Here is a 22,541-nt window from a genome sequence, read left to right as displayed (position 1 = left end):
TGCAAGTCATGTCGAGGATATAACATGGAATTAGCGCTGGGACTCTTTGACTTCCTTTGTTGCGACATAGTTGGTTGATTCGGTACCCTTTTTTCGTATTACTTGATTTCTGGGTAAGACCCACGGTAATATATGGTTGTGTAGTGAGCTCTGGTGGCTTGGCTAGGGCTGGCGAAGTATGACCCTGGCCCTGCGCGTATTCTCGAGGTCGATGACAGAATCAATCCGGAAATCATGGTGAACTTCCCAAGCCCTAAGTCTGCCACAGTCAGATACCGTCCGTACAAAGCCAACATGGGGAGTCGCAAAAGTGGCATAAGCCAACGAGGAGCCTGCGACGTTCAAGTCGCTAATATCAGGTTCAGCTTTTGGCATCACGTCCTGGCTTTTGCTTGGTAACTGCGCATTTTCAAGGCTACAATCGCTTCTGCTATAGTCCCAGTGTCAGTCAGAATGTATAACATGCTAGAATGCAAAAGAGAGTCTCCTATTCCCCAATACGGATAAACACGAAGCTATTCAAGATGACAAACGCCAAGTTCGTATTCAACCCGTGACCTTCCCCGACTGGAACGAACTCGCACCTTGTCATCTTCTCAAGCTCGTATGACATTCTTCAAGCCTACATCATCCTCCAATTTGACTGCCTGCCGATCTCTCGAGCTACCGAGATCACACCAGGTGTTCACAATGCGGAAAGCCCTTGTCATCACGGCAGCAGCTATCAGCGGCCTTTCGCTGGCAGTCTCTCTATACCTCTCGCACAAAAAGCGATATCTCGCATCACAGGTTACCCACCTCTCGAAATGCGGCCAGCTCTCGCCCTCAACACCTCGCAACATCTCCTCCATCCCTCCCGAGACTTTCGGCTCAAGGTACTATACCCTCTACGACTACGCATCCATTTCAGCTCCTCGTCATAGCCTACCGGACCTCGAGCTAAATCAACTGCTGAGGCTCCTTCTTCGCCGAAATATGTCTTCATTTGCAGCCTCGCCACAGGCCCGTCTTCTTAAACTCACGGCGTCGGACCCAGAGACCCTTCGGAGCTTTGACTCGGCGCACATAGCAACTCTTGATTTCACCGAGGGGGATCTGGTCTGTAACGCGTATCGAGTAAGATTGTGCACTGCGGAGAAGGTGGAGTTTGAGTTTTTGTTTGGAGTCCAAGGACGGTTGGTGGTCGGTCTTGAGACGAGAGAGGACAAAGTAGTCTTCCATAACGAAACCCTTATGTGGAGGGAGAAGGACGCGAAGGTAAAGCTTCCACTAGAGAGAGGACTAGCAAACTGGGTCCATGAGTTGACAGCTTGGTGGATGCTGGACTCCGGGGTAAGATATCTGAAGGGGTTGAAGTAGTTGCTTTGTAGAGCCGATGTGCTAGTATATATATATTCATTATATGGACGCTGCGATCGAGTAGGAGTATCCCGTTTACTTGAGACTCTGAATAATGCACTATCAACACAAGAACATAATTATATTCGTTTGTATTGCCATTGTGTAGATGCCGTGACTGAAACAGCGATAGCCTCGAGTTGACCGAATCCAAGTCATTCTCGCCATCCTCTCCTCTCGTATCCAATCTCCCCTTCCACACGTCAATCTAGCAACCACAACGGGATACTATGTGCTCAGAGCGCGTCGACGATCTCCTCCATCGTTTCCCGCCTCCTTTACAATTCCAATGACCTCCACGGCCATCATGCCCGCGCGATCGAGGTCCTCTCTTCGCGTCCTGCGCAGAGACCCCAACGACACGGGCGAGAATCCCGCGGGCGCTCAACCATCTCCCCCCAAGCGACCCCGTCTGAATCCGCTGCCTACGCGTCGCCGAAAGAGCTCCCCCGATCTCCTCAATACTACAATCGACAGTCCGCCCTCCGCCACGAACTCTACGAAGCTCCGCCGACCGCGACCGCTCTTCGCGCTTTCCACTCACACCACTTCCTCTCCGCCACCTGGTAGCAGCACGCCTCGAGCTAGAAACCTCCGCTTGCACCATACACCTAACTCCAATTCTGTGGCCTTCTACTTGAATGGTGGTCGCGAGTCTCCCGATCCCCTCGACACAATCTCTCCTGCTCCTGCCCCGAAAGTGAAATCCGTCACCTCCGCCTCCGCCTCCAAATCCGCAACTCCGAAACCCAAACCATCTACTACTAGTAGTACGCCCACGCCCACCTCCACGGCATACCGCCAGCGGCGCCTCACGCATTACCTGAAGTCAAAGTTCGACCCTGAACAAGCTGCAAAGAAGTCTCCTAAACCAAAGATTCCCCGACCGGCTCTGTCACCCGTCGCACCACCCCTGGAAGAATCAACTCCTCAGACATTAGCAGTACCTGTCGAAACGGCTGATCGCGCTGTTCCGGAGAAGCGGCGGAGCCTTCGCTCCCACGATGGCGGGTCGAGGGTGAAGAGCGAATTGGCGCTGTACTTTCCAAATTATGATCAGATCATAAGCTTGGAGCCTCCAAAAACAGGTGCGTGCATCATCCGCTGCGCGGAACAAAACCGGAGCATACTAACGGCAATTGTAGAGCTTCTCTCGGGGAATACAGTAATTAAGCTGATTGACGACCTTACCGAGCCTCCCATTCCTCCCTCTGCCTTTTCAGGCTTCGATGCGGACACCCCGTTTGGAAACCCTCTGGTCAATTTACACAAATGCGAAGTCATAACTCTACCTGACGTACGGTCAAACAATGAGCCTGAACCCGAGCCTGAACTTGAGGAGAAAGAGGAGGAAGAAGAAGAAACAGAAGAAGATCCACTGAACGAAGAACACTATTTCAAAGCTCATAGACGGCACGAACGACAAGAGAAACAGCTCCGAAACATAGAACGCGACCGCGCTCAGCACGAGAAGCAACAACTAGACCGACTCCTGGATGAGCTCCAAAGCCAAGACTGGCTACGAGTGATGGGCATCACCTTCCCAGGCCGCAGTCTCTCAGAGCAAGAGAAGAAAATCTACGAGCCGAAACGCGACTACTTCATCGCGGAGATTTCGGCTCTGCTCCAGAAGTTCAAGGTCTGGAAAGAAGAGGAAAAGCGCCGTAAGCTCGACAAAGACTACAAGCCCGCGTCGGCGTCCTTCCTCTCCGATGCCGCCGAGTCATCATCATACGCATACGCAAACGCAAACACAAGCGCGTCAAAAGACAAAAACGAAGACGAAGAAGCCTCGACATTCCCCGAACCAATCTCAGATGACGCGGACGTCGATACCCTAGCTGCCCGCCAACTCATCCAGGAAGCCCGTTCCGCAACAGCCGGAAAGCGAAAACCGGAGCAGCCTGGACAATTACAACCGCCTCCTCCTGATCCCCTCAAACCATTCACTTCGTTCTTCGACAAGCCGCATCTCCGCGCGCAGGCTATGTTGGGGAATCGGAAGGGGCGCACGAGACTTGCGTTTGGGCATCCCGTGCCGGAGCTCGGAGAGAGGGATTTTGAACTTCCTGGGGACATTCTGACGCCTGAGGCGATCAAGGATTGTCAGAGGAAGAGGAGACGAATGAAGAGGGAGAGGACAAGCTTGGGGTGACGTGATATCAATATTCTTGTTATGTTTATTTTTCAGGCTTGAATTGTAGGGAGTGGCATGGTTGCTTCTAGTTCAATCCTTCTACTTTGTATATATTTACTTTCATTGAGGATACCAGTTTAGTTTACCTTTATACAATTCTGAGATGATCGTCAGAGTCAAGAGTGATATCAATATCAAGCATCAAGCTTTATTAGAATAGACAAGAAGCATTGGCTATGCTGAGCAATGCAATAAGCAGAAGAGGTATATACACGACGGGCGCGACGCAGCCAATGCTTTGAACCGTGACCATGACCATAACAATGCAGAAGAATAAGTAGATCACCACCGATGCAAGACGAAAGAAAAGAAAGCCACAACGCCGAGTCTATGTAAGGCTGAACATCCCAAAATATATACCGGATATGCATATGTATACAAACGCCCAAACGAACCTATTCGATAATATCAAGATAGGCAAGTAAGCAGGCTAAGCATTATTCGCGCACGAAAAGCTCGCCGAGCTCGGGTTGTCGTGCAGAGCCTTGCCAGACACCCAGAGACCCATGCCACAGAGCACGCAGGCAACTGCAATAGCGAGCAGGTTAAGGAGCGTAAGGGAGATCTTCTTCCAGTTCTTGAACCAGAGGCCCTTGTTCATGAAGAGCCAGAAGATGCCAGACAGGCCGTAGGTGAACCAGCTGGCGAAGAGGGCGGTGATCAGGGAGAGGAGGTTGGAGAAGACGGGGATCGCCTCGGCAATGATCCAGGCTAGGATCCAGAGGCCAAGGGCAATGGCGACCCAGGAGCCGACGGCGACGGCATCGCGCTTGTGCATGCGGTCTGTGCCGCGGAAAATGCGGACGTAGATGTATTTGGAGGCAACGTGGCCGTAAATAACACCGGCGATGAGGATCTAGTTCCTATTAGTCTTTGAGGAGAGAGGCGTGATATTCGAGGGACATACAGTAGGAAGGGCAATGCCGTAGGCGACCTTGCTGACAATTGGGCTTGCAGATCCCAAAGCGGGCGAGGTGACGTCGGCACCACCGTAGCGGTAAATTACAACAGCTGCGACAAGGTAGAGACAGATGTCGATTCCTTGGAGGAGGCAGAGACCCTTAGGGAAGTCGCGGGGGTCTTTCAGTTCGGCGGCGAGGCCGAAGAAAGCGGCGTGTCCGCCTGGTGACACCCATTAGCTTGGTATCTTTGGAATAGAGGATGCATAGAACATACAGAAGGCGAAGACGATGTTAGTCACAGCAGTGAAACCGTGGTAGAGGTCGGTGTCAACGACTGCTACAACATTGTTGACTCCTGGTTTAGAAATGCCAACACCAATCATGCAAATCATGACGGCCGAAAAGATACTGATAAATGCTGTTTCGAAGGGTTAGCACTATTCATGAATATGACGGACGAGGCAGACATACAAACTAGAGAGAGCCATGACATCTTCTCCAGAGTGCGAGGCAAGCACAGAATGAACGAGACGACCATTCCGACAACTCCAAAGACAATCGAGCACGTGCCGTGCTCAGTGATGGTGTTCATAGCCACGGTAAACGTGAGCAGATGGCTCGCCATGACGAAGACGAAGAACAGCATCTGCGCAACGCCCATGAACTCGCGGCCGAATTTTCCTGCCACAACCTCACCCGCGTCCGCCATGTTCGTTACATGCGGGAATCGGTTCTTGAACTGTCCAATGACGTAACCTGTGTATGTCGCAAAGAGACCCAGCGCAACGAGAATGATAATGGCTCTATGTACTCTGTCAGCGTGCGGTTCTGGTGGTCTGATAGGGCTATATCAAATCGGAGACGTACGGAACGAAACCCAAACCTGCCACGGCGGCAGGCAGCGAAAGGACACCCAAGGACACTGTTTCGGCCACCATGAGCAGACCGCATTGCCTATAGACAAAAAGTCAGAATGATCCTCTAACCGTTTTACTGGACGATTGATGCGTACCACCACTTCAAAGTCTTGTATTTGACTTCAGCAAACTCCTCATCACCAAAGGCATCTGACGTGTACGGGGACTGCGTGTATGGAGGCGGCATCGTTTCGTTCCCCTTCTTCTCGTCTTGTGGAAAAGCAGCCTCGTCGGCCGTCACGTTCTTCTCTGGGCCCGATTCATCGTGGCCGTAGGGGACTGGCGACTCAGCGTTCTGAGTCATGTTTGACGACGAGGACATCGATTGATGGGAAAGATCGGCAGATAGAGAGTATCGATCGAGTAGCAGACGGGATGGGGAGGGAAAGTGTAGGAGAGAGGTTGTCGTCGGCCGGAGTATATGAGGAAGAAGAAGAGAATGGGATGACAGATGGCGACGTGAAAAGAAAGTTCCAGCCTCGGAGGCGCCCGATGAAGCTCAACGGCGCTGATACTGCTCTGAGCAGTTTGACATGAAACTCACGTCCGCCACCGGGCCATCTGCGGACCAGATCGAGTGGTTCTGGTGGACCGCACAGCGAATTGCGAGCTGCGACGTAACAGAAACTTGAAGAAACTGGGGAAATTTTCTTCAAGACCTCCGATGCCGGGGGCTACTGGCAAGTCATCAGCCGCTCATTATTAATTTGCAGACTGGAGGTCAGAAACGTCAACCACATGGTGAGGTTATTTCTGTGGGCTGGAAAGAGGTATATCTGCGATCGGCAGCGTGACGCTCGCAGCAGTCGCGCGCATTGGTCGAGGCAGAACAAGCTCGGAATTTAGATTGTGGCGTGCAGCCTCAAGCCTCAAGCCTCAAGGACTCAGACTCAGAGGCCGAGGCCGGAACCAGCTCCCAACTCCGGCCGCCTTCTGGAAGCCTTCTGACTTTGAGTCTGACAGTCCCCACTGCTCGGGTTGGTCGGAGACTCGGCGTGGTGAGCCCGCGACTGTAAATTATTAAAAACATTATTCATGTCATAAAATAAGCTATACCCATCAGCCCCAAAGAGGAAGCCGGAGCGAGCGGAGCAGTCCATTTACGTCAAGGAGCGATGCGGGGTTGAACGTGCAGCAGTTGGAGAAGCATCCACGGTGACACCGCACCGTGCCACTGTAACGTCCATGCATATCGCTCGGAGTATAGGCCTGAGCACCTACCACACACTCACTGTCTGTTATCTCTTCGGCAGATCATCGGCTTTTTGTTGCTAAGGCCCTTGGCTGGCTTTACCCCCTCCAGGATTCATAATCTGAGCTCGACTTGAAACAGTGCGGTGCAGCAAAAGTACGCTGCAGGAAGACATGATAAGAGCTGTTTATCCCGGAGACTGAGCAGTTAGACGTAGACAACTGCTCAACATCAGGTCAATCAGGTCCCCGTGATTGAACGCCGACCATGACTTTGATAGACCACGACGACCCGCCTCCCTACCTAGAGAGCACAACTACGCCCGAAGACGAGAGTGAGGCCGACTCCGACTCACCAGTCAAGGGGACATACAGCGATGCACGAGAAGTGTATGGCAAGATAGCCAGCACTAACTTCTCGATCTTGTGCGGTGGCTTCAACGGTACCTTATCTCTCTACCTCGCACTCTTACTTACCAGAGTCGAAACTGACTCGGGGATTACAGACGCCTGCCTTGGCCCTCTAATTCCCTACATCCAGCCTTGGTTCCATATCGGCCTGTTAGAAATCTCATACATCTACCTCGTCAGCTTCGCCGGCAGTTTCAGCGCCTCCTTCGCAAACATCCACATCTGCTCGCATCTAGGCACTGGCGGGACGCTGCTCCTCGGGATCGCAATACAATGCATCGGCTTCGCACTGTTGTTTTGGGCGCCCTCGTTCCCCTTCTTCTTGGCGGCGTTCCTCTTCACGGGTTTCGGCTGCGGGATTGCCAACGCCCAGGCGAATAGCTTCACGGTGACAGTGCGTAACTCGCATCGCTGGCTGGGGATCCTTCATGCGATGTATGGGGTGGGAACAATTCTGGCTCCGCTTGTTGCGAATACAATTGCGGCGCGGGTGCCGCGGTGGCAGCTTTACTATCTCATCTCGCTTGTGCTGGGTGCGACGAACGCTTCGTTTGCGGCTTGGGCGTTCCGGCATGGGCTGTTCAAGCCAAATAGTGAAGGGGCTAAGGAGGCTGCGGGGAGAGAGTTGCGCGAGACGCTGGCACATCGGTCGCTTTGGTTTCTCACCATGTTCTTCTTTCTTTATTCGGGAGCTGAGATAACCCTGGGCGGTAAACCATACCCTATACTCAACGGCAGATTGGGCGTATAGCTAACGGTTGGTAGGATGGCTGGTGCAGTTTCTAGTCGGGGTACGTCATGGAGACCCTGAAAAGGTTGGCTACGTTGCATCCGTCTTCTGGTGCGGCTTCACCCTGGGTCGCGTTGCTCTGGCAGACATCACGCATCGGTTCGGCGAGAGACGCATGGTCTTCGTATACATCACGCTGGCACTCGGTTTCCAGCTGATGTTCTGGCTAATCCCAAACATTCTGGTCAATGCCATCTCGGTTTGTTTGCTAGGTAGGCAGTGCTAAACTCATTACAGGAATGAGATGTCTGACCTTGGCTCAACAGGATTCTTCATCGGCCCCTTCTACCCAGTGGGGCTCTATGTCCTCACCCAAGTGGTTCCACAGGAGCTCCATCTCGGGGCGATAGGTGCGTGACGAGACAGATAATATATATCATTGAGTACTGACACTCCATCAGGGTTCGCCGCCAGCTTTGGATCAGTTGGCTGTGCTGCATTCCCATTTTTGACGGGAGCGATAGCTTCTCGAGCGGGTGTCATAGTTCTGCAGCCGATAATGGTAGGCTTGCTCATTGGCGTAGCGTTCTTTTGGGCTATAGTTCCAAAGCCCGGGCGCATACAGTTGACTTGATGACAAAGATAACTATAAGCAAGCAACATCTGCGCTATGTTAGCAAAATACCAACCCCATTGAGGGCCACATATAAGCATATGGCGCTCGCGTTCTCGTTCGCGTTCTCGTTTCGAGTTGTTGAGCGTCTTGCTGGGTATAGATAAAGCGGAAGACCTTGTTCAATAAGATTGTCAGCTTATGAGATTTAGAAGCACTCAAGAAATCAAATAGAATCAACTAGCTCAGAGAGAAGATTGAAGTCGTCAATGCCTTACGCATGTACCTCATGGTATGGCGTTCCGACTAAGGATGACTGATACGATGATTTCATCATATAGCGGGGAACAGTAGCAGATAAAGAAAGTGAGAGACTCACCGCAGAGATGGACGCTCATTATAGCTCATCAATAGGCAATGTCGGGCGGAATGCTTCAGGTTTGGTGCCCAAATCAATCATCATACGAAATGATTCTGCGACCCATGAACTGAGAAGCCGCCTGCCTCCCCCTAGGCTGACTGGTAGCTGTAGCAGCAGCAGGACTTTCCTCGTTGTAATCCATGTGCACATCCCTCGGGGCACTCGACTTCGTTGACGGCTTTGACAGCGACTTCCTCCTGGCTGTAGCATGCGAACCAACGCCAGCTCCATATCCAGCATCCTCCGCGGAGCGTTTTCTGCCGGCTACTGCTGCCGTGCGAAGCTTGGGAGAGGCAGAGCCAGAGAGGGCTTCCATCTCCTTCGAACTCCCACTTCGGTCCCCACTAGCCTGAACCTGAGGATCGACCCGAGGTCCAGGTTCAGCGCCACTGCCATATTGCCTCTCATACTCCTCATTTTCTTTCGCGATCTGCCTTTCGCGTAGAAGCGCGTGGACCTCACTATGGCGGAAGATGCGGATCTGCTCGTCTGTAAGCGTGCGCTTTACGCCGTCGGGGTAGTAGCCGAGATCGTCATCCTTGTTGTCTTCTTCGTCGGCTTCGTCGTTAGAATAGTGGTTTTCGGTGTATGTGTCGAGGGGTGGGATTGCGGGGGGCTTCAGGGTCGCAGGGAAGTGTTTGGCTTGAAAGGCTTGGAGGTCTTCCTAGGAGTTCAGTTAGCTTGACAGAGATCGGGGAATGGTGGTTGTTAGGTGGAGTACTCACGAGGGTCACGGGAGGGACATGATAAGACATGTTTCCGAGAGTGTGTAGAGCCACTAGCGGACCAAGGGTTCGCTGGACGCGTGGTGGTATGGAAGGTAAAAAACATGAAGGCTGAAGCTGAAGCTGAAGCTAAAGGAGCGCGTCATTCAACATGTAATAAAACGGTAAATTACACATATCATTACCAACTCTTTGGCAACCGAACAACAAGTCGGTAGTTCATTATTTACGACAGAGAGTAATAGACTGTTCAAGATTGAAATTTAGATTTGGGTATCATAATAGTTTCCCTATGAATGGATGTTGTGAAAGAAACAAGGAGCACAGGGGCTTCTCGGTATTTCTACAAATCGTCTCTATAACTTGGACTGGGACAGACTAGCACATTCGCACCGTATTCACCACGCTCTATGGACCGCTGCTGGCGCATATCCAAGCGCGAGTTTATAGGCAAGCTTTTCTGACGCTTTGAAAAGATAGCTTTCCCGCTCACAGACAATGTCCGCATTACAGCGGTATGCTTGAGACATTGTTGCCGATCTTGGCCTTCACACAATCAAATTTGATCTTGAGGGCACGAAGCGGATGAAGATCTATACTTTCCATGCGTTTCTTATCCTCAGCAGATGGCCCCGTCAAGCTCCATGCTATGGAGACATGGAAGCACTCGGAGTAGTCGCTGGTTGAAGTAAGCTTACTGCTTTTGGCATGCGGCTGGGTCCCTTCAGATACTGAAGAGTCCAACGCCGATGCATATAGTGGCGGCTGACCAAACCGGCTGAGTGAGCGATTGGAGATATGCAGAAGACGATTTAGACAATCTTTGTCCGGCCGTTTTGCACGGAGCACATAAAACCACCGCGTTTTCTCAAAATTAGACACCCAGTCCAGACTCTCGACCTGGACCTCAAATCTGATTCGAGAAATTAGTTTGCATCATAGGGCCCAAGAGATGGCACGAACGGCAAGATATCAGAGTCTTTCAGCGCAGCTTCGAAAGTGTCCATAAATAGCTGCCTCTCATCGGTTCTAAGGACCACCGGTCGCGAAAGGCTGATGTGAAGGGGAAGTCGTGCGCCAAGATCACTATGTAAGAAGCTATGGAGTTTCGCTTGCTCCCCTTGGAGTACATGCTTAGCTTCAATGATTACATTGCCCAGAACCTCGAGTTCATCTTTTGACGGATACCCTGCACTTCTTAGTGAGTAGACTAAACAAGCAGTCCGTATATAAGACTCACATTCTAGATATATATGAGTAGGCCAGTTGCCCTCAATATGAGGAATCGCTCTCTTTCGGCCGCCATGAAGGCTCGGATCGTCTCTGACACTGACCTTGACGCTAGAAGCATAAAGGTCGTGGAATGATGCAGGCAACGGCGGGAGCAATGAGGCTGGGTTACGACCTGGGGCCTCTTGGCTTGGTTTGTTGAGTTTCCTGGGAGGGGCTTCCTTCTCCGAGTCCGATTCCGAGTCAGAGTATTGCACCAAAGCCATGGCGCATGCTGTCGAAGCAGAGCATCGCCCCCAGTTTGACTCGTGGAGATCTGCAGCTTTAGGCACAAGTCAAAATATATTTATGTGCACGTGACCAAGAGCAAAGTGAGTTAGTCAGCAATGGTACCTATAGTTATCCACTCAACTCTCTCTCACCACAACATTCCATCTTGATCTCAATTTCAGATCCCTCTTCCAATCTTGATCCGCCCATTTTTGCATGTCATACTCTGCGCCAAGTACATGATCATGCGGCTGACGGAAAAAAAACTCACTAAGTTCTTACGGCGGCAGAAGAGTTCTTGCAAAAACAGCTCGATCGACGAAAATCTTTGAACCATACAGTCGGCCCCTTTGCGTTTTCCCAGGTAGATTGGGAGGAGAACTGCTTCTTGGCTCACTTACGCTTTGCTTCACTTCATTGGCTTGTGGTCGAAATCGTCAAGTAACCATCTCAAGGCACACGATTTGTTTACCAGACGGTCTGAACAACTAATATATGCAGAAAACGATAGATCCGTGTCATGTTGCTGTGACATGTTGCTATGATCGACGACATTGCAGGTGATTTTGGCATGAGAATGTACTTACTCAATCTTTGATAACTTGCAGTGAGCCTACATTCTGCTGATCTTGTCAGCGCGGAGGCGCCAGTAATCACAGTCATCTCTATTGCTTTTCGCCCCGATACTGACCAGATCGGCACCGGAACACTAGTCTCACCATGATTTGCCCAGCGATCAGAGTCCTTCCTCTGATGATATGGGATTGGACGCTGACTTGAGACTAGAAGTTTGTTCATTGTGCCCTGTTTCGTGTCGTATTTCATTTCTCAAGTTTTTTTCACCGAATAAGTGGCCATAGGCCCAGGAGCTCACAACTTGGTGGCGCAGCCATTTCCAGCAACGAGCCATGTTTCCCGAGGGTCGTTCCATGAGTTAGTAGGTAATGGTCCCGCTTGAAGCACCCTGTCAATCCTCTGGACTCGGATTGCTCGTGTATATGCTTTTCAGGGCCATATTTCTTTTTGCCTTTGTGAGCATATAATGAATATCAATGGGGTCTGAGAAATGATGAGTACCACATAAAACAATATGAGCGCGAAACCTATTGTTCACAGCATCTGGATAGGTATCGCTGTAGCCCTGGGGGGTTTCGGCCATTTGTGTATTAGAGAGATGGTCATAAAAGACTGGCAAAGGCCGTCTTGACCAGATTCAACTTGACTAAGGCAGATAAGACTCTAAACAGATCACGAACCTCGCATTTGACACAATGAAGCTCGCAACTGCTTCTCCGCTGTATTGGCTCTGGCAATGGACGTGCTCCTTGAATTGGCTATGCCAAGTTCTTTTGATTATCACTCTGCAAGCTAGGTCGTCATGGAAACTGGTGATACTGGCCCCGTTGATAATGAGACGCTTCCCTGCTGCACCACATGTTACCACCAACCTGAGGAGTATGTATCCATCCATTGACTCGTTGCAAAGATCACATAATTCGGGAGAAAGAAGCTGGACTTCAATCCGTATCAAAACATCTAAGAATACTCTTGACTGCAGTGGAGTCAGTATTACCTATCAAACTGGCTAGTACAATTGAGTTAAGATGGGGTGGTTGAGGGGTGTTAGAGTCTCAAGCTGGAAGTGCCGTATTGTCGGGCAATGGAGGGGCTGTCCTTACATTCCTCACTGGTGTGAGAAGATAATATATCTGTTGGGGATGTTTATGTATGAGCTTGGTTTAGTGATTAAAAGTGTCGCCGTCATAGTCGCGGGTGTTCTGGGTGTTCTGGAAGACCGGAAACGTGTAGGGCTGATGGGCTAGACCGAGCCGGCCCCGCCGTTGCCCGTTGCTAACTTGCTAGCAACTATACTAAGAATAACCTTAAATTGTAGCGCAATTCTTGAGAGAACAGCTCAATAAATTGAGGTTGAGAGAAGTTGCAAGTATCTGTCTTTGCTACCGCCGAAAAGCACTATAACTTGTAAAAGACAGATTGAGTTCCAGCTCTAAGACGCGCCTCGGCTAACATATACATTCTTCATTCCGTCAGCTGCGTGGCGCCCAGAATCGGGTGCCGAGTCAGCTGACTCTAACCTTATGATACAAAGAGAGAATTTGCGGTGAAGCAGACTTCAATTAGAGAAGTCAGATTCAGCCAATATTCGTATTCTTGCCTATCTAGACTCAGAATCGGAGTCTACAGCCGCTCGGGTTCGATGGAAGTGATCGTGCCCCATTTTTTCATCATAGGTCTGGACCCTGTCCCACTTGAAGCAGCCTAGTGCTCCCGCAAATTCCGTAGACCATACCCAAACGGGCAACCACCTAGACCAGGATAGGCAATGTTCGTGATTGATAAAGATGGTGGTGCGGATCTCAGCGGAGCCATCATGCGTCAGCCCGGAGTCTCTCACGTCACTCACACAGCCCGGAGGCAATGACCGTGAGCAACTCAGACTAAGAGTACGGCCACTGTTCTAAGCCAGAGAGCCATAAATATGCTTTCCTCGCCTCGTCGCTTGCCCAGATTTCTTTCTCCCGCGTACAACCACCTCACCTCATAGCAACGAGCTGTCAAAGTGTCAACACAAGTGACATATCGAGTCTATATACCTCCTCGCATCAATAGCTGCAAGCCCCACCAACGGCCTCGCGACAGGTACGTAAGGCTTCAATAGTGCCTTGTACTATTGCAGCCTGCTGACACCTTGCAGCAAATCCTCCTGCGGGCGCCATTGTCGGAAACACTTTTTTTCTCAGATATATTCATCGACTTCTCCCTTCTCAACATCCAAAAATGCAGCCATATCAAATGGATTACGCATACCCCGCGCTTGGCTCTCAAAGTCCAAAAAGCATGAGTTCCTCATCTTCTATAGGCAGTGCAAGCCCATACCAGCGCTTCCTCTCGCCATCACCTTCACCAACTCGATCCACCAGAAGACTGGGCCGCTCTCCTTCAGTCCCGCCTGCCGACTTCGCCTACGCCGAATGTCTCTTCGACGCTTCCCAGCACAGCCGCGGAAGACGCTCCCGACGCCCCGGACGAAATCTCCGGCATTCCCAACTAGTCAGCCCCGACGTTATCGACCGCTTGGACACGGCCTCTCAGTTCTCATATCACCATGAAGGGCCATATGATGCCGTCTACCCAGAGCGCAATAGGATCAGCCTTCATTCGCCTCTTGATGCCGTCCGAGAGTCTAACGAAGAGGCTCTGAAGGCAACTCCCCACCACAAGATCGCCGACGCTATCAACCGTCGCCGACCTCTTGACGGAATCGCTTTCTACCCTTCTGGCTATACCGATCGAGAGGGCCAGACGTACGACTACGAAGAGGGCCATAATATGATGGCTGACTTTCCTTGGCATCCTCGCCAGGTAAGTTGCCTATCTAGCTTTTCTCTTCAGTGTAGATACTGACATTCCTTCAGAAATACACCGATGAGGACTTCCGGAATGATCCCTTTTACACAAGCACGCCGGCGAAACCCTTTGCTCCAATCCGCAACGTCTTCCGACGAAAGCACAGGGCCTCGACTTAGTTTGCTTTTTGGCTTTTTGTTCTTTGCTGATTGGATGATTTTTTGTGCCCAATACCCATCTGTACGGAGTTGGTGGAGTTGACTTGGACCATCTGTCTCGAATTTCGTATCTGAATTGAGGCGCTTTTCGGACTGAGTTATGTTTTCTGCTCGGATGATTCATTGGACGCCTAGAAGGCTCGTCAACTTACACAGCCTATTTGACTTTGTTGCTCGTGTTCGGGCCCTAGTTGGGCATATATATGTTTTCAGTTTTGTACTCCCTTTAAACACATTGATCAGCGATATGTGTGACCACCGTAATTAGGCAGCTAGACTGGGAGTGAGCTATCGACAGACCATCCTATTGAATGCATCTCATAACCTGCCGTCGTGAACGTATATCTCTTGGCCGTAAAGCATGCTGCATAGTGGACTACGGACTCAAAAGGCTTGGCAAGTGCCAGTAAGCTATAGCCAATGCAGGAGCGCGAAGAAAGGAATACACTCCTACCTTGTAATCCGTCTGTACGGGTGTCTTCAATTATTTAGGGAGCCTACAGGGCCAAGAATGTTCATACGTAACTGCCAACAACTGGAACTGTAGCGTGACTGCGCATATTGCGCTGCCTCGCCAGTTGTCTTCGTCGAAGCGCAGTTGATCAGACATGGAAAGCAGCTGTCGTACTGTGCATGGAGACTCTAGTGGAGGTCTCAAAAACCCATGCTGCCTGCAGACAGAAAAGATACGGAGCGAGGAGCGCTGTACTCAAGGTCAGCTAGATTGATCAAGGGCTAGCCAAGACCAGGTCAGATCAGGCACTGCATAACATAGCCCGGGCACAATCACCATGGTGCATAAGCCTTGGACCCTGGTGGCCTGACAGGGCCCGGGTCCCTGGCGATGTTTCAGGTTCGGACTATACTCTGTACCGTGTACGTCTGGCGGGTTGCCGTAGCCCGTACCGGGAGTCTGGTGCCGTGCCCGATTCTGCTAGAGTGTAAGCAAACGGGACGCGACGGGGTCACGGGGCAGAGGAAAAGGGTTTGAATTGAATAAAGGGAGAAGATATTAGATACTGGACAATGCAAGTCGAAGGGACTGTTTGACGTTGATTAATAATGGCCGGGTATTGCGGAGTCGCTGACATTCCTCAGGCGTAAGCTTTAGAGTGTTGATTATGGTCTCGACAAGTACCGTGAACTTGATTCTACAGTACACTGAATTACTGGGAAACCGAAAAGCAGTACAGACAGTAGAGCTGTAGGTGACCTGATCGCTATCAATAAACGCCAAGACCCGGCCGTTTATCAATAAGAAACCGATCGGATGATCCTTTGGTTGGTCTCCCCATACACTCCGCCACCAAGGACAGCTTGTCCACTTTCCAGCTGCCACTCCTTCATACCTTCGCTGCTGGCCTCTTCTTCGTCTTTCATAGCATCGCGATCTCTTCTGCGACTTGCGCTTTGAGCTCAACTTTCTCCAGCGTATACTTATGGCCACGTTCCGATTTGCCATTCTTTTCATGTGAAGCTCCCACAGCTCCTCGCCCTCATTGATTTATTATCGGTGGCCTATCTAGATTAGCTTTTCTCCCATTCAACATCGAACTCGGTCTTGTGCGCTTGAATGGCCGTGAAGATGCGCTCCGCGGCCAAGTTCTTCTACCTGGCCGTGTTTGGCCTCATGAGCCTGGCCAATGCTAAGGAACAAGAGCAAATGTCCATGCATGGCTACGACACTTGCGCGGTAAGCTATCCCTTGTGTATAATACCTACAGACATGGTCTGACAGTTTTGTTTCTAGATCGACCACAATGCTGTGGTCTCCGACGCCTGCGTTTCCTACCACACAATCGATGCCCTTAATGACCAAGTCTACTCCCTCGTCCAGTCCATCACACAAGAAACCGATTTCTTTTCATACTATCGCCTCAACCTCTTCAATAAAGTGTGTCCGTTCTGGTCCGACTCCGAAGGCATGTGCGGCAACATTGCGTGCGCCGTGAATACTATAGACAATGAAGACGATATCCCGTTAACGTGGCGCGCGGAGGAGCTGAGTAAACTGGAGGGGCCGAAAGCCGGACATCCGGGGCGCAAGCAGCAGCATGAGAGGCCGCGGGATCGACCGTTGCAGGGAATGCTGGGAGAGGGTGTTGGGGAGAGTTGCGTGGTGGAATACGATGATGAGTGCGATGAGCGGGACTACTGTATCCCAGAGGACGAAGGGACTAGCGGAAAGGGTGATTACGTGAGTTTGGTTGACAACCCTGAGCGATTTACGGGATATGCAGGAGCAGGCGCAAACCAAGTCTGGGATGCCATCTACCGTGAGAACTGTTTCCTCAAGCCGGTCCCCGAGCTTGAGCAGTCGTCCTTTGCTCCGCTGGGTGGGCTCCAGGCTATTCAGGACTTCCAGAATGTCCTCCAGAAAGAGTCGAAGCGGCCGGATATATTGCCACTGGATAATGAGTGTGTTGAGAAGCGGGTCTTCCATCGGCTCATTAGTGGAATGCATGCGTCTATCTCGACACATCTATGCTGGGACTATCTCAACCAAACCACGGGACAGTGGCACCCTAACCTTCAATGTTTCAAGGAGCGACTCCACAACCATCCGGAACGTATTTCGAACCTGTACTTCAACTATGCGCTGGTATCGCGCGCTGTATCCAAGCTGCGGAAGCACCTGGAGGGCTACACGTACTGTATGGGCGATCCGGCACAAGACCAAGAAACTAAAGAGAAAGTTTCGCTCCTGACTTCCACTCTCGCCGAGCGTCCCCAGATCTTCGATGAGAACGTCATGTTCCAAGACCCCAGCGCCATTGATCTTAAGGAAGACTTCCGTAACCGTTTCCGCAACGTCAGCCGATTGATGGATTGCGTCGGCTGCGACAAGTGCCGTCTCTGGGGAAAGCTTCAGGTCAACGGCTACGGAACCGCTTTGAAGGTCCTTTTCGAGTACGACGAGACCAAGAACGGCGAGAATCCTGCGCTGCGCCGAACAGAACTAGTAGCCTTGATCAACACGCTCGGTCGTATCTCTCACAGTATCGCCGCCGTCCGAAGCTTCCACCGTGCAATGGAGGTCACCGACGGCCAGGTATTCGCCATCCCCGCCGGATCGAACGCAGGACAGAGCCGCGCGGGCGGCAAGAAAGTGCGTCGTCTCGTCAAAGACGGTGGCTCGACCTTCTACTACGAAGGTGACGACAGCGAAAATTGGCAGTATATCACCCAGACGCGCCCCTGGGAGAGACGGCGAGTGAGGCACAAGGACGACACTTTCATGGACGACCTCAAGGCCGAGTTCTCCGTTGTATGGGATACTCTCATGTTTGTCTTCAAGAGCTGGGTTAATATACCCTGGACATTGTAAGTTTCTCCCTCAAGATATAGATTGGCTGTTCTAATGTATTTCTAGGTGGGAGATCGGTGTCCTCGAAGCCAACCGCCTTTGGAGTTATTGGCTAGGTCTTCCAGTGCCGCCACGCAGTTGGAGCATCCAGCTTCCACAGCGACCGCCTCCTTCTTTTCGCGATGAGCTGTAGTAACCGGTCAAGGTGGTTCTATTTCATTTGGGCATGGCGTTCGGCTGGAGTTGGTCATTGCATAATCGCATAGTATTGTATATACGGGATAGACGTCTATATCAAGGTTTATTGCATTGACCATTCGTACGAACGTGAGGGTACTCCGTAGTGGAGTGGCGATAACCGCCGGGTGTGGAGGTCCTCGGGGCCTCGGCATTTCCGGCCACATGCGCTTTGCCTTTGCCTCAATCGCCATCGATTTCTCCACCGCTGCGTTCCTTTGTGACATCCTCTCCTCTCTCCCCACGCCTTCATCCGCAGACTCGGCTTTTATCTCCTTTCGACCCTGAAGGTCTGAACTAGAGCCTTTGAGCAGGTCTCGTTCTTCCTGCATACCCCTTCATGCGGCACTGAGTTTTCCTCGCGTTTCCCATGGCGTCCGTATCGCCACCCAAGCCTTGGGAGAGAGCCGGCGCCAATGCTGGTAAGAGCCTAGAATAACCTCCTCAGTGCAAGGAATTATTTACTGACAATAAAACTCCTCAAGGCACCGCTTTATCATCATCCGTGACCACATCCACAGCCATGACTCCAGCATCAACAACATCGGCGGCCCCGACCGCAGCGGCCTCCACAACAAACGCAACGACCGCCCCCTCTCTACCCTCTCGACCTAGTACACTTAGCACCGTTGCGAATCAGAACGCCTCAAACTACTCACCATACGGCGCCTCACGATTCGGAACATCGCCCTACGGCGGCTACGGCGGCTACGGAAGCTACTCGTCCCCGTATTCGCGGTTTGGCGGTATGGGCTCGATGTATGGTGGATATGGCGGTATGGGAGGGATGTACGGTGGTATGGGCGGGTATGGAGGCATGTACGGCGGCGGCATGCCTGGCGACCCCAATGACCCGAACAGTTTAACGAATTCATTCAGCCAGAGCACCCAGGCAACATTTCAGATGATTGAAAGCATTGTTGGGGCTTTTGGCGGGTTCGCGCAGATGCTCGAGAGTACTTACATGGCGACGCATAGTTCGTTTTTTGGTGAGTGCGACCGTCTATGATGGCTAGGATGTTGGGCTAACAATTGCAGCCATGGTCTCTGTCGCTGAGCAGTTCGGAAACCTGCGCAACACTCTTGGCTCCGCATTAGGCATTTTCACATTAATCCGATGGTTCAGAACGTTGATTGCGAAGATCACTGGCCGTCCGCCACCAGCGGATGCCACGGCCCTCACTCCGGCGGCTTTTGCCGCGTTCATGGGCGGCCGTGCTTCGCTCCCAGATGGTTCTCCGGCTCCTCCGCGGCCGTCGCGGAAGCCGTTCCTGATGTTCCTCGTCGCCCTTTTCGGTCTTCCATACCTGATGGGCAAGCTGATTAAATCCCTCGCACGCTCACAGGAGGAGCAGCGCCAGAAGATGATGGTCGCCAACGGCGAGCAACAAGGTGTCTTGGACCCGTCCAAGCTCGACTTCTGCCGCGTGCTCTACGACTACACACCCGAATCACAAGAGGCCAACGGAATCGACCTGGCCGTGAAGAAGGGCGACATCGTCGCTGTGCTCAGCAAATCCGACCCGATGGGCAATGCGTCGGAATGGTGGCGCTGCCGCGCTCGTGACGGCCGGGTCGGGTACCTCCCAGGCCCGTATCTTGAAACCATCCAACGCAAGCCGCAGCAGCAGGCTATTACGACAGGCAGTGAGGCGGGCAGCCGCAGTAACACGATGCAGAGTCAGACGCAGGTGGCCGCGGAGGCTGTCGCGGGCCAGAAGCCCGAGCTCAAGGGAAAGATGGGCGATATCTCGCCAGAGAGTTTCCAGAAGGGCGCGTTCTACTCATGAATGTCTTTCGATCCATTTAGTTTGTTTGGATGTTATGAAGCGGACCATCACCACGCTCTTAATCCACGCGGTGTTCTTTTCCCTTGCTTTTTGTTCTTGTTTCAGCGGCGTGTATAGGCTTTATTTCTTATTCTTTGCTTCTTATCTTTCTTTTACCGTGTCTGTGGCACGTATGATATCCAATGCTAGACATTTATCCCAAAAAGCATGGTTTACTGCATGTCCGAGATTTTGTTAGTATGTGCATTCGTTTCCACTCTGGAGCCTCCTAATGTAGACCAGAGTATTCCTATAAGTAAAATTTGGTTGTCTATCCTGCAATGACGCTAGGGTCAAGTGAGCTCGACAATATAGCAAGGAGAGAAAAGCTCAAGAAGAAACCAACTCAGCGGCCAAAAAGCCCATCCACAACCTTCGCAACCGAAACCGCCTTCTCCTCTCCAAACCGCCCCCCAACAATCTGCACAGTCACGGGCATCTCTTTGACCAAATCGATAACGTCTAGAAGCGCACAACACTATTAGACCAGTCCTTCGAACATGTCCCCTGAGAGACAAAACAAAGACGAGGAAGAAAACATACACTGGCCATAATTAAACCGATCCGCCTCGTTCCTGGGAGCATAAGTCTTCCACTCCTCGTCGATCCCGGAAACAGGATGGTCAAGCTGCTCATCCGCCTTCGCCACGGGCACAGTAACAGCCGCGTAGTTTAGCAGATTGTACAGCGCCGTATAGCCCAGCCACTGGCTGCTTTGCACCCATTGCTTCGGCTTATACCCGACCCAGGGCGTTACGGGGAGGACGAGCGCGTCGATGCCGCTGGAGAGCCATTGCGCGAGGTACGCTTCTTGGAAGGTGTATTTTTCTTCTTCGAGCTGGATGTGGACTAGGTTAGATACGACTTGCGTGTTGGGATGGGCGGGATGGGTACCTTTTCCTTCTCGACGCTCGACAGCTCGTCTGCTGCTGTTCCGACAACCATACCCTGGATTAAGGGTTCGTCGACGATAGCGCAAAGCTGCCGGCAGTGATGGCCGCCGTCGGAGAGGACGGATTTTGTCCAGAGGTTTGTGCCGGCTGTGTGGAGGGATGTGTCCCATTCGACCACTGCGTTGTTAGTTAGACGGTTGTTACGGGTCCAGGTCAGGATCATTATTAGGGTTACCTTCGTGACCGGCATCGGTCAATCTCTTTGCAACCTCCCGCATAGCCCGCATAACAGGAGGCTGGGGCCGTACGACGCCGTCGTCATAGACAATACCTAGCTTCAGCTTCTTGGTTGGCAAAGCCGCCATCTCTCTCCGCCAGGGGATGGGGATACATCCTGGATCAAGATTCCATGGATTCGAGTCTAGGAGGCTCTGCATGAAGTACTCGATCGTTGGAAGACTTCTGGCCATGGGACCTGCCACCGGTGGAACAAGGTAGTGCTGATGCATGCTGGTATGCGTCAGTACACCACCGAGTCTCACGTGTGAATCACTGGGGAGAGCGCACTTACAAAGAGCAATTCCACGGGACCCGCCCCGTTGTAGGGCAGATCGAGTACAGGCCCTGGAGGTTGGATGGCACGCGGATCGAGCCTCCTATGTCCGTCCCGATCCCCAAGATGCTTCCCCCAGCACCAACGAGCGCGCCTTCGCCTCCGGAACTACCGCCCGAGATGAGCGCGGTGTTGAAGGCGTTGACGGACTGTCCAAAGACGTGGTTGTACGAGTCGGACATCTACCCTTAGTCAGTTCAAGCTCGCTCAGTAAGAGATGGAGAATACTCACCATCAAAGACTGAGGAACATTTGTCTTAACGTACAGAACAGCTCCCATGGATTCCAGCAATTGCACAACGGAGTCCGACTTTGCTGCTGGTTTGTTGGCCAGTCCTACCCAGCCTGAAATAAGCCAGCCCCATTTAGTCTACCGCAAAGTCAATCGCAGAGGCATAGTAGGACGTACCAACAGTAGTATCAAACCCCTCCACATCAAACCGATCCTTAACAGAAACTGGTATGCCATGCAGAGGCCCCGCGACCTTCCCAGTCCTCTCGAACTCCTCATCTAGACGCTTTGCCCTCTGCAGCGCCCGGTCAAAGAATATTTCCGTTAGGCAGCCCGTCAACTGCTGCGCGATGGCGGCGCGCTTACAGAATGCGGTTGTCAGTTGCACGGAGGTCACGGAGCGCGAGGTGAGCAGGCGAACTAGCTCGGTGATGCCGGCGATCTCTGTCCATTGAAGCTCTTCGGAGTTCAGAATGCCACAAGTCTGGATTGTTTCTAGGGGAGTTTTGGTGGAGGTGAGGGTTGATGCGGGCAGGCGCCAGGGCTGGGGGATGGACTGCAGCTGGGTAAGGCGCTTTCGGTGCACGATGGGTTTCCAGTGAGGTTCTGTCATCTTCACTTTCTTGCCAGATTGCGTTTCCTTGGGGACTCTTTCTGAGAATGTTGGGGCGCTTGTTTCGGGCGTTATGAAGGAAGAATGGTTATCTGCGGAGAAAGAGGGGTCAACTCTCTAAGTCTTAACCGAATGACTTAGAGATAAGCCTGAATTTGGAGATATGAATGCTTGTTCATCATTGTTCCTGGCGTGTTATCACGGTTCTATAATTACATTCCTGGC

At 51.8% G+C, this 22,541-nt stretch overlaps 8 protein-coding genes across 8 annotated transcripts; 4 read left to right on the top strand and 4 right to left on the bottom strand.

Annotated features, from left to right (window-relative positions):
- Positions 1-690: 690 nt before the first annotated feature.
- On the top strand, positions 691-3,553 carry DSM5745_05253 (acetyltransferase SAS4-like domain-containing protein; the record flags this gene model as incomplete). The annotated part of the gene is made up of 3 exons (XM_026747269.1): positions 691-1,332; positions 1,532-2,486; positions 2,544-3,553. 3 exons carry the CDS (start codon positions 691-693, stop codon positions 3,551-3,553), a joined length of 2,607 nt encoding a protein of 868 aa, XP_026604749.1.
- Positions 3,554-4,025: 472 nt separating this feature from the next.
- On the bottom strand, positions 4,026-5,718 carry DSM5745_05252 (neutral amino acid permease; the record flags this gene model as incomplete). Its single annotated transcript, XM_026747268.1, has 6 exons — positions 4,026-4,451; positions 4,503-4,717; positions 4,772-4,915; positions 4,969-5,300; positions 5,365-5,451; positions 5,510-5,718. The coding sequence occupies 6 exons, from the start codon at positions 5,716-5,718 to the stop codon at positions 4,026-4,028; spliced, it is 1,413 nt and encodes a 470-aa protein (XP_026604748.1).
- A 1,530-nt stretch (positions 5,719-7,248) lies between these two features.
- DSM5745_05251 (DUF3807 domain-containing protein) lies at positions 7,249-9,535 on the bottom strand (the record flags this gene model as incomplete). The annotated part of the gene is made up of 5 exons (XM_026747267.1): positions 7,249-7,767; positions 7,841-7,972; positions 8,119-8,536; positions 8,825-9,444; positions 9,506-9,535. The coding sequence occupies 5 exons, from the start codon at positions 9,533-9,535 to the stop codon at positions 7,249-7,251; spliced, it is 1,719 nt and encodes a 572-aa protein (XP_026604747.1).
- An 896-nt stretch (positions 9,536-10,431) lies between these two features.
- DSM5745_05250 (HVSL domain-containing protein) lies at positions 10,432-11,001 on the bottom strand (the record flags this gene model as incomplete). The annotated part of the gene is made up of 2 exons (XM_026747266.1): positions 10,432-10,715; positions 10,746-11,001. The coding sequence occupies 2 exons, from the start codon at positions 10,999-11,001 to the stop codon at positions 10,432-10,434; spliced, it is 540 nt and encodes a 179-aa protein (XP_026604746.1).
- Positions 11,002-13,804: 2,803 nt separating this feature from the next.
- Positions 13,805-14,553, top strand: DSM5745_05249 (uncharacterized protein; the record flags this gene model as incomplete). Its single annotated transcript, XM_026747265.1, has 2 exons — positions 13,805-14,389; positions 14,443-14,553. 2 exons carry the CDS (start codon positions 13,805-13,807, stop codon positions 14,551-14,553), a joined length of 696 nt encoding a protein of 231 aa, XP_026604745.1.
- Positions 14,554-16,165: 1,612 nt separating this feature from the next.
- On the top strand, positions 16,166-18,092 carry DSM5745_05248 (ER oxidoreductin; the record flags this gene model as incomplete). The annotated part of the gene is made up of 3 exons (XM_026747264.1): positions 16,166-16,285; positions 16,343-17,916; positions 17,966-18,092. The coding sequence occupies 3 exons, from the start codon at positions 16,166-16,168 to the stop codon at positions 18,090-18,092; spliced, it is 1,821 nt and encodes a 606-aa protein (XP_026604744.1).
- Positions 18,093-18,506: 414 nt separating this feature from the next.
- On the top strand, positions 18,507-19,926 carry pex13 (peroxin PEX13; the record flags this gene model as incomplete). Its single annotated transcript, XM_026747263.1, has 3 exons — positions 18,507-18,558; positions 18,622-19,125; positions 19,175-19,926. 3 exons carry the CDS (start codon positions 18,507-18,509, stop codon positions 19,924-19,926), a joined length of 1,308 nt encoding a protein of 435 aa, XP_026604743.1.
- Positions 19,927-20,311: 385 nt separating this feature from the next.
- DSM5745_05246 (putative acetamidase) lies at positions 20,312-22,316 on the bottom strand (the record flags this gene model as incomplete). The annotated part of the gene is made up of 7 exons (XM_026747262.1): positions 20,312-20,427; positions 20,509-20,803; positions 20,860-21,035; positions 21,094-21,368; positions 21,430-21,653; positions 21,704-21,816; positions 21,881-22,316. The coding sequence occupies 7 exons, from the start codon at positions 22,314-22,316 to the stop codon at positions 20,312-20,314; spliced, it is 1,635 nt and encodes a 544-aa protein (XP_026604742.1).
- Between the last annotated feature and the right edge of the window lie 225 nt (positions 22,317-22,541).

The sequence above is a fragment of the Aspergillus mulundensis genome (assembly GCF_003369625.1).
Source record: "Aspergillus mulundensis strain DSM 5745 chromosome Unknown scaffold_4, whole genome shotgun sequence".
Taxonomy (NCBI): Eukaryota; Fungi; Ascomycota; class Eurotiomycetes; order Eurotiales; family Aspergillaceae; genus Aspergillus; species Aspergillus mulundensis.
The sequence above is the reverse complement of the archived record's forward strand: the minus strand, read 5'-3'. Positions and strand labels throughout refer to the sequence as shown.